The sequence below is a fragment of the Corticium candelabrum genome, chromosome 14 (assembly GCF_963422355.1).
Source record: "Corticium candelabrum chromosome 14, ooCorCand1.1, whole genome shotgun sequence".
NCBI classification, from domain to species: domain Eukaryota; kingdom Metazoa; phylum Porifera; class Homoscleromorpha; order Homosclerophorida; family Plakinidae; genus Corticium; species Corticium candelabrum.
In genome coordinates, this window is record NC_085098.1 from 112015 (window position 1) to 125547 (window position 13533).

General features: G+C 44.2%; 3 protein-coding genes across 3 annotated transcripts; 2 read left to right on the forward strand and 1 right to left on the reverse strand.

Annotated features, from left to right (window-relative positions):
* On the forward strand, positions 1-1917 carry LOC134190054 (uncharacterized). The gene has a single exon (XM_062658470.1). It carries the CDS (start codon positions 959-961, stop codon positions 1685-1687), a length of 729 nt encoding a protein of 242 aa, XP_062514454.1. The 5' UTR covers positions 1-958; the 3' UTR covers positions 1688-1917.
* A 450-nt stretch (positions 1918-2367) lies between these two features.
* Positions 2368-3330, reverse strand: LOC134190163 (uncharacterized). Its single transcript, XM_062658594.1, has one exon. The coding sequence runs from the start codon at positions 3325-3327 to the stop codon at positions 2641-2643; it is 687 nt and encodes a 228-aa protein (XP_062514578.1). The 5' UTR covers positions 3328-3330; the 3' UTR covers positions 2368-2640.
* A 4746-nt stretch (positions 3331-8076) lies between these two features.
* Positions 8077-13533, forward strand: LOC134189514 (uncharacterized). Its single transcript, XM_062657807.1, has 4 exons — positions 8077-8141; positions 9358-9475; positions 11603-11663; positions 11730-13533. Exon 4 carries the CDS (start codon positions 12578-12580, stop codon positions 13298-13300), a length of 723 nt encoding a protein of 240 aa, XP_062513791.1. The 5' UTR covers positions 8077-8141; positions 9358-9475; positions 11603-11663; positions 11730-12577; the 3' UTR covers positions 13301-13533.

Here is a 13533-nt window from a genome sequence, read left to right on the forward strand (position 1 = left end):
AGCCGGTAGCCTACGCAAGCAGGGTTCTGACAACGACAGAACAAAAGTACGCTCAAATTGAGAAGGAATTACTTGCAATCGTTATTGGGATAGAAAGGTTTTACCACTACACCTACGGCAGACCAGTATCGGTAGAAACTGATCGCAAACCTTTAGAAACTATGGTCGAAAAACATCTACAGAAGACACCAACACGACTGCAAAGGATGCTTCTCAGGCGACAGCGTTACGACATCACAGTTACCTACAAGCGTGGTACTCAGATGTTTTTAGCTGATACACTGTCACGAGCCTATTTACCTACTGACAAAGGACCATCATCCAGCCATTTGGAAGTGGTACACCAACAGACCAATGTTGCAATTGAAATCGAACATATCAATATGGCGGATTACATACCTCTAACACAAGAGGCAATAGCACAAATCCAAGAAGAAACAGCGAAAGACCCTACATTGCAACAGCTCAAGCTTATAATTGTACAAGGATGGCCAAACAAGAACAACCTTCCACCGGATTTACTTCCATATTACTGCTATCGAGATGAGCTAGTTGTGCAACATAACATTATATACAGAAATGATAGATGTGTCCTACCAAAATCGATGAGAGCAAATACCTTGCAAAAGATACATAGCTCACATCTAGGCATAGTTGGATGTCAACGTCGAGCCAGACAATGCATATTCTGGCCCGGTATGACTGCTGACTTTGCAGCTTATGTCAGCCAATGCAAAGTTTGTCAAGCCCTTGACACACAGCAGCAGAAAGAAACGCTAACACCACACCAAATCCCAAGTAGACCATGGAGCAAAGTCGGACTGGATATCTTTACGCTTTCAGATCAGCATTATCTGATTACAGTCGATTACTACAGTAACTTTTTGGGAGATAGATCGTTTGGACAGTATGGACTTAGCCACAGTCATCAGAAAACTGAAAAGTCATTACGCAAGATATGGAATTTCATCAGCAGTTGTATCAGACAATGGACCACAGTTTGCGTCAGATAAATTCAAAGACTTTGCCAAGACATCAGTTTGACCATATCACTTCGAGTCCAGGGTATCCCCAATCAAATGGGAAAGCAGAAAGTGCAGTCAAAACCGCAAAACACATCATGGGAAAAGCAAAGATCACTGGGTCAGACCCATGGCTTTCACTGTTGGATCACAGCAACACGCCAACAGCAGGAATGCAAACTAGCTCAGCACAGCGACTGATGAGTAGGAGAACCAGAACTCTTCTACCTACCACTGCAAAGCTACTGAAAGCTCAGATACCAGTCGATGTTCTTCAGGAACTAGCAACACGACAAGCAAAACAAGCCCATTACTATAACAAAACAGTAAAGGATCTGCCTCGCCTTCAACCTGGTCAAGCTGTCCACATACAACCACTCAACGCCTACGACCACAAGTGGAAACCAGCAACCGTTCAGAGACAAATAAACATTCGATCCTATGATGTCACTACAGAAGACGGACGACTTCTTCGCAGAAATAGAAAACATCTACGAGCAGCACCAGCAACAACAAAACCCAAACAACAGACAACACAAATGAAGACGTCACAACAAAGCAGAATAACACCCGCAACGATCTCCAAACACACAGAAACAACGAATGTCGCCCGCAGCAAACGAGTTGTGAAAAAACCTGCTTACCTGAAGGATTACGTTGTCTAGACTTTACTGCTAGCTTAGATAGAACATTTTTGGAAAGGAGATGTAAGAGGAGTAGACTACATTGCGCATGCGTGTACGAATAGCACTAGTATATAAGCAGACACAGTACTTGTACACTTAGTATTGCGTGACTAGCCTAGAGAGTCAATACCATAGTACACTATATTACAGTGTTTGCGGCGATATTTTGGTGGACCATAAAACCACAACTCTTTGATTCTTCGGCAGACCGCTAACTAGTCTAACCGCTCGACTGGCGAGACTACCGCGCGACCAGTTGTGAAAGGTGATGGTCTAGCGACGCTGCTGTGCATGTCCTCTCACCGCAGGCTTGAAAATATCGAAGAACTGAAGCTGAAACTAAAAGTAAGATGTGTGCGTGCACCAGAGTCTTCATCACGTCTATACTTAGCCGCCCACGAGGACTTCGCACGCGCGCAATCAGCATTGGATAATAGCAGACTTTCCAAAACCAGTCGGAAATGTAGCGAATACATCTCGTCCATTCAGAAGGTACTCCACCGTTGTTCGCTGTTCAGAATGCAGTGACGCAATTCCCAGTGTCGCAGACGCCAGTATGTCACCCGGAACGCGTTTTTAGACATGTGTATGACGCGTGCTTGCACTTAGGCGCCACAAGGATTCACACGCTCTTGTAGCACTTCTCACTGTTAGTGCTTGCAGCAGATGCAGTGGTCCGACACAGCAGTAGAGCAACTCTATCCTGTTGCTATAACGCGTAGCTGTACTCAATGCAGACTAAATAATCTAGCAAGTGTAATGGTCTAAATAGGCAACAGTCATGATGTCATACTAACGTGCTATAACGCAGTGCTAACGTAAACATGCATCTAATTACTCGCGCTACATTCCTCCCCCTCTAGTAATGAAACGGGTTCTCACGTCTTCTAAGATCAGTACGACGAACAGGTAGATCAATCACAACACTCGAGTCAATAATATCCAACGTTGTAATCCCCGGCTCTCATCCAGGCAGGCTGAACGAGTCGGCGACCAACACGACTAACAGGCGGAGGTGCAGGTGGAACCATCGGTTGTGCTGGAAGGACTTGAACAGGTGGAACATTAACCGCATTGCCGTTGGCTCTTACCAAGACTGCTTCCTCCTCGTCGATGTGATGATGGATGTCCACCTCGGGCGATGTAGATGACGGATGACGTTGATCATGAGAAGCTCGTCCGGTTGCATGGTTATTTCTTGTAGAACATTCTGGAGTCTGGCTGGGCATTCTTCGGTAACATGGACTCACTCTGTTGACATGAATTCGCTGAACACGTCCTCCTTTGGGTCGTCTGATAGAGACATTGGTGCTACCATGAACCTTTATAACCTTGAATGGTCCAGTGTATCGCTTAGCAAGCTTTGGAGATAATCCTTTAGGTATTGCTGGGTTATACAGCCAAACGTAATCATCTACCTTGTACACAGAACCACGGCTACTGTCGTCATAGTTCCTTTTTTGTCTGTGTTGAGCTTGCACTATCTCATTGTCTGCAAATTCTCTTGTCATCTGTAACTGTTTCTCAACTGCTTGCTTAAAATCAGTCGTTGGTTGAGGTTGTGGAAGGGGATTCTGTAGCTCCACATCTATAGGTAGACGTGCCTTTCTGCCAAACATGAGTCGGTGCGGTGTCTCTCCAGTGGACGCATGTTTCGAAGTTTGATAGCCAAACAATACAAGAGGAAGCCACAGATCCCAGTCACGCTGGTTGTTGGAAACATACTTTGAGATGGCTTCCATGAGGATCTTATTCATTCTTTCAACTAATCCATCACTCAGGGGATGGTAAGCAGTTGTCCTAGTCTTCTTCATACCGAGTAATTGACACAACTGCTTCATGACATTGCCCTCGAAATTTGCTCCCTTGTCGCTATGTATGACGACTGGAACTCCATATCTAGAAACAACGTCTCGCATCAGAGCTCGGGCCACTGTTTCAGCTTTCTGGTCCGGTAGTGGAAAAGCCTCGACCCATTTAGTGAAATAGTCCACCACCACTAGAACATGTTTGTTGCCTGCTTCAGTACTTGGCAAAGGCCCAATAAAGTCTAGCCCTATCATTTCCATAGGACCTCCTACAGGTACATTCTGTAGCATTGCTTTGGCCTTGGACATGGGCTTCCTTCGGCTGCACATCTCGCAAGATTGGATGTATTCATATATATCCTTGGTATAGCCTGGCCACCAGCATGTGTCAGAAACACGACCTATCGTTTTATCGGCTCCAAAATGACCTTCATTGTCATGACAAGTTGGTAAAACAAGCCACTGCTTATCCTCCCCACCGTCAGCAGGGGTGGCAGGGCAAAAACGATATAGAATGCCATCATCGAGGGCCAGCTGGTGCCAAATCTTGCGATAAGCAATCAATTTGGGATGAGATCTTCATCGTCCTGTAGCGGAGGGACGTTCTGGGAATTGAGCCAATACTTGTAAAATTATTGGGTCCGCCGCTTGCATGTCACACAGTTCACGATATGACCAAGTAGGGGTCATTCCCACAGCACCTAAGACGTCCTGAACAGTTCTAACAGGCGCCATGATCTCTTCAAAGGATTCATCAAGTGTCGCATGATGACTGGCCGTGTTGACAGAAGGCGGTTGATGTCTGGACAGTGCATCAGCATTGGTGTGTTGTTTGTCAGGTCTGTGGCAAATAGACCACTCATACTCGCTTAGAAGAAGTATTCAACGTGCCAAGCGACCTCTAGGCTCTCGAATGGACTTCAGCCATGTCAGTGGACAATGGTCAGTGATAAGTGTAAAGAGCCGTCCATACAGACATGGCCTGAAATTATTGACTGCCCAAACTACGGCCAGTGCCTCCTTTTCGATGGTAGAATAATTTTTCTCACTCTTGTGTAGGACTCGACTAGCATAGGCAATCACTCTCTCTTTGCCGTGTTGAATTTGGGAGAGAACTGCTCCCAGCCCTGTATCACTTGCGTCTGTTGCCAGAATGAATTCGACCTCGAACTGAGGAAATGCCAAAATAGGAGCTGATACCAACTTCTGCTGAAGTGTGCAGAATGAATGGTGACCGTCCTCTGTCCAGACGAGGGGCTTGTTTCGGCTTTGTTGCTGCAGCTGAAATAATTGAGCTGCTACAGATGAAAATCCTGATATAAATCGAAGGTAATAGCCAGCCAATCCCAGGAAGCTGCGTAAAGCGGATGCTGACTGTGGTCTTGGGTACTCTGTTACTGCCTTTATCTTCTCAGGGTCAGGTTCCAATTCTCTTTGAGACACAATATGTCCCAAGTACTTCACCAATGATTTAGCAAAGAAGCATTTCTTTGGTTTCAGCTTTAGCCCTCCTTCCCTCAGTCTCTGAAAGACTTTTGTCAATTTCTCGATGTGCTCTTCGAATGTAGAGGAAAACACAATGATATCATCCAGATAAATAAGGCAGTGTTCCGACTGTAAACCGGCAAGAACATATGCCATTAATCGTTGGAAAGTGGCCGGTGCATTACAGAGTCCGAAGGGCATGACCTGAAATTCAAAATGACCCTGCGGAGACGTGAAGGCAGTCTTCTCCTTGTCCTCTTCACGAACCTCTACCTGCCAATAGCCACTTGCCAAATCCAAAGTTGAAAAGTATGTTGCTCCACCCAAGGAATTCAAGATCTCATCCACTCTTGGAAGTGGGTATGCATCCTTTGTGGTAATTGCATTCAGGCCTCTGTAGTCAACACAAAAGCGATGACTTCCGTCTTTCTTTTTGACTAGGACTATTGGTGATGACCAAGGACTGGCTGATGGGCTGATTACATTTTTTGCAACATTTCATCAATCTGGTTCTCTCCATTACAGGCTTCAGGTGGTGAGGTATCCGATGTGGCTGATACTTGAAAGGGCGTCCTCTTGGTGTAGGTATGTGATGTTTCACAATAGTTGTTCGGCCCATATCACTGGGATCTTTCGAAAACAATTGCCTGTTCTGCAATAGCATCTGCTCCAGTACTCCTTTCTCCTGTGGGCTAAGTCTGGTTTCTGTCCAGTTTAACTGGCTGAGAAAAGCCGAGTGTGACTGCTGGTGACTTACTGCATAGACTGGGCATTCACTAGATGCTAATAATGTATTAGAATGTTCTATGCATTCCAACTCTCCTAACACTGTTCCCTTCTCGAGACACCTGGGGTCTTGGAGAAACATCAACTGTACTGGTACCCTATCTTTTGAGGCATCTACTAGTACTCTGGCCACCAGTGTTCCTGTGTTAGTCATTAATTCCTCATCAGGTTCTAACATGGCAGCTCCTGTGAGGTGAGTGCCATTGTTATTCACCATCTTGGCCATGACAACCACACACTTCATTGCTGTGGTTGAAACTTGTTCCTCTAGGACAAGACTGCAAGATTGATTCCCTACCACTGACCTAACTAATTCCACTAATCCTCCAATCCAGTTCATTCTACTGTCTTTCATATTCACAATCATCCCATGACTAGCCAGGAAGTCTGACCCCAAGATAGGTCCTGTCTGGGTTTCCACAACCAGGAAGCGGTGTGGGGCCTCTCAAGAACCTAGAGCCACAATTAGGTCAATCTTGCCCAGTACTTTCAATGAGGTGCCATTGACAGCACGTAACATAATGCTTTCAGAACAAGGATGTACTGTCTTGCCACTCCCAAATGAGGGCGGGACTAAAGAAAGAGATGCTTCTGTGTCGATAAGACACTTGGATGGAACTCCATCCACAGTTCCCTCTACTGTTAGAGAGTGCATCAAGCCGTTGATTTGATAGAAGCGATCAGTTGGCTTGCTCGACTACTTGGATGTTCTATTTCTATGACATTCTTGTCTTGCATAAGCACCACCATTGATTGGACTGTGCAAAGACTGATTGTTTCCTTGACGACCTTGAGGTTGAGTGGGCCTTTGTCCACAATGACGTTGGTGATGACCCATTTCGCCACAAAGATAGCAAGGCCCAATCTGTTTTGGACCAGAGAACAAGGGACAATTACGGCGTAGGTGCCCAGGCTGATTGCATTGAAAGCAAATCAGATCCCTTTTGTTCAATCCTCGTGGTGTCTGAGGTAATTGTGGGTATTTCTCTTTAGACCATGTGGGTGCTGGTTGCCGCAATTGTGCCTCTAGATGTTGCACTTGTCGTTCCAGCTCAGTTGTGTAATCAGAATGGGTAACATTCTGCCTCACCACATTGACAGCTTCGACAGTCTGAGCTCGTACCTTCTTTCTGTCTTCCAAGAGCCTTAGCTCTCTTGCTCGCAGTATGGTATCCTCGAATGTTGCCTGTGCATGAAGTTCTAATTCCCGACGTACAGCTGGTGGCATTCCTTCAGTGAACTGGTCTACTAGCTGCTGTTGCCGATCATCGGCTCCTAGTGCTGGGTAAGCCCTGTCCAGGAGACGTTCTAGCTCTCCTGCATAAACCTCCAATGGTTCATCAGTCTTCCATTTTCTCTCTTTGAACTGCCGCGTTGCCAGGCGGCGTCTCTCTGCTGTAACAGGGGAAAAGACATTCTTAAGTGACGTACACAAACGATCATACGTGCCCTTCTTGTCTTCTGGCAACCGATCATAAACAATCCAAGCTCTCCCATTTAGATATGTCGGAAGAATCTTCTTTTTTCTCTCATCGTCTTCCCACCCATTTGCATCAGCACAAAGGGTAAACTTCTTGAGCCATTGCTCCACATCGCCATCACTGAACGAATCAGGAAGAGACACTATTCTACTGCCTCGGGCGCGCACTGCCTGCTCCGCATTCTGCTGGTCTGTCGCTTCTGCCATTTATCTGGATCCCACTCCTGTCACCAAATGTAGCACTTCTCACTGTTAGTGCTTGCAGCAGATGCAATAGTCCGACACAGCAGTAGAGCAACTCTATCCTATTGCTATAACGCGTAGCTGTACTCAATGCAGACTAAATAATCTAGCAAGTGTAATGTTCTAAATAGGCAACAGTCATGATGTCATACTAACGTGCTATAACGCAGTGCTAACGTAAACATGCATCTAATTACGCGCGCTACACTCGTAATCAGCGTTAGTTCACTTGGCATAACCAATTATTGCTAAGCCAATCAAAATTTACAACCGAGATTTGGGTTGTAGGAGCTGATTGGCTTAGAAGGCTATTTCTGAAATCATTTTAGTATCGACTAGGTCCAGACTAGAGTTCGCGCGCTTTGCGCGTTCTCTGGTCTGGAAGTTCGAGGCTGGCTTAGACTGCGTCTTCCGTCAGAACCCTACAGTATCTTTCTTGCCCGTACGAACGACGAGGCATGTATCTAGTATAAAATTTATCCCGTTACAATGAACGCACGCACATGACCTCACAGCTTATAGCCGGGGCTTCGTTCTATCCACGTGATGTTTCAGAACTCCCGTACGTTTGAAAATGGCGGCGCAGTTTGGCAAAGAACACGATTGCTACGTGCTTGGAGCCGCACCGCTGGTAAGACGAGTCTTCTTCAACTTCATATAGCTCTTCGCATCGTTCGAATTAGGAGAACTCATTTCCGGGTGTTGTGGCTAAATGGTATTGCATTATGTTTCGAGATTGTTGCCTTTTACGAAGTGGCGTGTCGATAGTTCATGCGCAAAGACAACGCTTCGGACGTTTCCTCTGCTCGAGCACATACTGTCCGACAGTTACGAAGCAGAAAACAACGTTGCACTTCTGGTCCACTTCTGTACTGTGCCGATTGGTCTAGAAATATGGAGGCTGTAGGGCGAGGGGAGCGAAGCGACTGGTGGGGCGGCCGCGGGAGAACTCACTGGGCGGTATACTGTTCACCACCCTTGCAGGCGTTGCCAACAGGAGTTGAGACAAATGGTGAAAGGAGCAGTCGGGCAGCCCGTGTTACAAACAGTACAGGAGTCGTTAAACAGAAAGTGCTGGACCTCTAGCGTTCCAGTAGACTTCCAGCTGCCGGACTTCCAATTATTAAATAAGGAAGGTGGTGCTTTGTTCATTTTGGCATAGAATTGGTTTCCAATACCTGATCTAGAGACTACCATTCCTTGCTCTCTGAATTTGATAACCATCTATAATAATACATGTGCTTGTTGAACCCTATGTGGTAACAGATCTAAGGTTGCATTCGAAAACTAGTTCCAGTTCTAGAACTGGAACTGCCAGAACTGTCAGAACTGTTGGAACTCTTGCTAGCAAACGAACGCTTAGAACTGTCAGCAAGTTGAGCATGCGCAAAGGCTCATACTTCCAGTAAATGTCATACGAAGTAGCATGACGTTTCTACTCCACTTGTTGTAGTTTGTTCAAACATCAGCAGTGCTTTCACTTTCGTTTTTTTGGAGCTGCTTGCACCAAGAAGGTCACTGTAATCAGTCCCAAATGTCGTTCTTCTGGTGTTTGACAAGCTGATGGTTGCCACAAGTGTTGATTATAACAAACAAGAAGGTCCACAACGGTCTCAGCATCTGTACCCGTCATTTCCCTTCGTCAACCTCCGAGAATTTTGCATGTAGGGCGTGACAGTTTTAACAATTCCAGCTCACTAGGCAGAACTGCTAGAACTACCAATCGAACGCTATAGAACTTTGCTCCCCCTTACAATTCCAGTTCTAGAACTAGTATTCGAACGCACTGTAAGTGTAAGGTTGTTGTTGTAGTTGTTGTTGTTGTGGTGTGTGTTTGTGTGTTGCAGGATGTAGTTTTAGTGAAAGAAGCACTGGTGACTGCCTGTATAGTCTACCTACAACTCAATTATTGCAATACAATGAAATTTTCCTCTTAGCTGAAAGCAATAACAACATACCAGTGAAGTAATGATCAAATAGCACTGATGTACATACAATTGAAGTTTAATTAATCAACTTAATTAATGAGTAGTGGTGAATGAATTCTCCTAAGCATTTTAGTTATGATTCAGCTTAATAATTGAATTTGTCTGATCAACAGTGGTGTACTCAGGCTTAATATTATTAAGCAGTTGATGTGGTCATCAAAATTTGATGCACAAGCTTCCTTCAGCAATACTCTGTGAGTAGCCCTAATAATGTTATTCAATTAGCTTGTAATGATTTTAAAACATGCAGTGCATGCTGATTACAACATCAATACTTAAAATGTGTCACTATTTAATAGGCTATATAGGGCTATTGGCTGTGAAACTTCAAGGCCATAGTACGAGGATTTTTCTTGACAAACATGTCAACCACACCAACCATGATGTTGTCGGGGAGTCTGCCAGTGCACGATGTTACAACAATACCTCTATGCAGTGATGTCATGCTGTCATTGCATGGTCATTGTTGAATATAATTTTTTAGGTTTTGAGCAGTTTTAGCTTGCTAAAGCTACACTCACAACTATTTGTAGTGACAGATAAGGTGCACAGAATCTGAAGGAGTAATATGGCATGCAATGTGTTGGCAAAGAACCATTGAAATGCCAATCAATTACGACGTAAAACATCTAAAGAGAAGCTGAAGGAGCATAGAACTGCGTCAGCTGTCAAGTAGGAATCAATGTTTTTCCATCTTTACGAATTTGATGTCTCAAATCAATAATTTCTTGGAGGCATCATATATGTTGTGACAGAAAGGCCCTAGTAGGGGTATTGCTAGCAATAGAGAAAAAACCCTGCGTACGCCACTGCTCAATGACACATATACCAGATTGGAATATAAGGCAAATTTTTGGTCAGACATCATGCTCTAGCAAAGAGGTTGACCTGCTGTTTTGAATTTTGGGCATTCATTCTTATTTGATTTCACAAAAATTTATTGTGCGGTAATTATCGACATCAACATTTAGTTCGTTTTCCTTATTTGTTGCATCTATTCACTACTGTATTTATTTGCCATCAAAATACAACCGAAGATTTGGCTTGTTTGTTGCATTGTTATTGATCATGATGACTAGGGTTAGAGTAAATTCAGTAATGACATGAACTGTTAAGGTTAAATGAAGGTTAATTAAAGTAATGACATGAACTGATCAAGAGATGAGCAAGCTAAATTTATTGCACGTATCAGATGGTAAGGAATCAATAAGCGACCCAAACGTCCAGACAACTGAGGGAAGCAGCAGGTAAGATCAAATTATAGTTGATGATGCCCAGATCCGTGAGTGCAAATTGACAGTACTGTAATAGACACGTACCTGTTAGATTATATGTTGTTAGTTGAACAACACATGTACTTGATGAGCTATTATGTCTTGACTGGTCATGTAGGTATGTCTGATCAAAGCAAAATTGTGGTCGGCCATGAACACCAAGTGGTTGGTGAATGACTGATGACCAACCATTATATTCCACGCTGTATACTATAGTGTACAGCTGTCATTATTGATATTGCTGTAGGAAAGAATTTTGGTGCTGATTGTCTTTTCTATACCTACGAATGTTTGACTTTTACTGCCACTGTGTTTGATTGTCTTCATGCCAAAGTTTAGCACGCTGTACATGTTACTGTAGTACCACAATTGGAAGTAGAGAAAGAACAGCACTGCTCAAGGTTTCTGGTAGGTTATGGTAAGACTTAAAGTTGGGTGAACCCTGATATGGCCTGGTACCCTAGTTAATTGTAGCTATCATACGTGTAGTGCACTGTTGGAATGTTTGGTCTGCATGGTCAGCCAAAAAAAGACTCCCGTGTACCGTAAATTAGTCTAATAAGGACAGCATTGGCTCAATACGCATGTTCAGACAGATGGTTGCTGTGTTAGGTCTGCTGTCAGTTACTTGGATCATCTCACTAAACCTGTCTGCTGCATGTGCCTAGTGATCTCTCTGAGTTGCAAGTTCCTATATTTGACTAGTTGTGTCCTGTGCAACCTAGCTTATTTGTATACATATCCAATATTATATCTATACAGAGTTCTGCTACTAAAAGATGGAATGTATGAATGAAGGTCTTTCAAAATCAAACGGATTTCTTTTGCAGATGGTCTTCCGCAGCTAAAGGTGACAACATGCTGTCACTTCCACACGTGTAGAAAATGCAAGTACGTATGGTGCCTGATCGACTCATCCCAGATTGTACAGTATAGCTTTGTTGTTGTTGTCTCCAGTTTAGATCTACAGACCACTTGAACACTTAGGACACTAGCGAACAAAACAACTTAATTACGAATACAAAGGACGACTTTGTTTACGTCAACAGTATTAGTTTAGCGTAGTCTGCTTACGCATTCCAACAGTAATTATCTATAATATAGGGTGTACTGCCACAGCTAAATTAATTAATAGCACAGTACTGTACCATCTTTGGTATGCCACTAAGAAGCTCGTTTCACTACCAGAAGTTTGTACAGGTCAAAGTGAGATCAAATAGAAGTTGAAGCGTGCTTGTTATTACGCAGTGGATGATCAAATCAACATTATTTGGCACGTGCTGACCTGTCTGAGTGATCCCAGGCGTGAGTAGGTATGTACACAGACGGAGCCAAGAAATTAGGATCTCCATGCACTGCAGTGTACCATACTCCCTATCCGTTTCTGTGGAAACAAGCAACTTTACATCATTTTTAGCTCGATATGCGTCAGCAACTTTCGCTCCAAGCACCCAGTCTTCCGTGGAAGCTTAGAATTAGCTAGTTGTTTTCTCTCCACGACGCAAGTCATCAGTTCTACGTCTCTCGTCTAGCTATCTGATATCAGTATGAGGTCGCTAGGACAATTAACTCAATTGTAATCTGTATGGCTGGGTAACTATTCAGTGAGGATAATTGATACTTACCATGCGGTCATTAGACCGTAGCTGTCTGCTATTCGCGACGTTTCTACGTTCGAGGGTGGTCATCGACATGCATTAGCAGTCCGTATTGTCGGGCAGCGGCGTATTTGATTGAGAGATGTGCGCAATTTTGTCAGTCAGAGCCGCGGTCAGTGTACAACTAACTGCAGCCGTATCTCTGCGATGACGTGGCCAATTCTGTCATTTTCACTCGTCATTGCCTTCACTTCGTTTGGTCTGTGTCAATCGGTGACGTACCTGTGTGCTGAAGCAACAACATTGTGTAACCGGAGTAGCACGTGTTCTTCTACCATGTCGACCATGGCCGTCGCTTGCCAGACTGTATACAAGGGAACGGGCTGCAGTGGAGAGTGTCTACGAGAATATCAGCGACTTATCAGTGGACCAATTGGAATTCAATTTAATGGCTGCGACTGTCAAGGAGACGTCGGTTGTCTCGATCGAACGACTTTGTTTCACAGCAGCTGCTACCCTAGGCAGTCGCCGTGTGCTATCGTAGTCGACAAGTGCAATGGTGAATCGCGTTGTAGAGTGGCTCTGGCGAACTTTAGAGTTCATTGCAGGACTGTTCTAGATGAAAACGCCAAGGGCTGCACTCTCACGTGTAAGAACTCATTGGACATTTTGCTAACGCATTCGATTATCGGTGAGCACATTTGTCTGTGTCAACCTCAAGACATGTCTAGCTGTGACGAGTTTGCAAAGAGTATTACTTTGGCTATGATTACGTGTGAAGAAGGCCCGCTGAGAGAAGATGACCAGCTGACAGAAGAAGTGACAGAAGTTTCAACGGCAGTGAGAGTCACCGCTTGTGACATACTCTTTTGGGTTTGTTGCCTCTTGGTGACCTGCATTCTCCATTCGTTTTTGTGGGAGTCCTTTTAGTTAGCAAATGCAAACTGGTGACTTGCAATTTAAAGGCCATGAAATCATTTCTATTGTTTGAAGCAATTAATAGATGGAACTGTGCTAGAGTGGTAAACTCAATTGTTCTCCGTAATTACGTAATTACTACTAGTAGTTGACTCAAGACTTTACAATCATTGTCTTTGTCAGAGTAATTAGACTTGGTTGAGTGAATAGGATATATTTGACAGAAGTCATAATTACAATTTGTG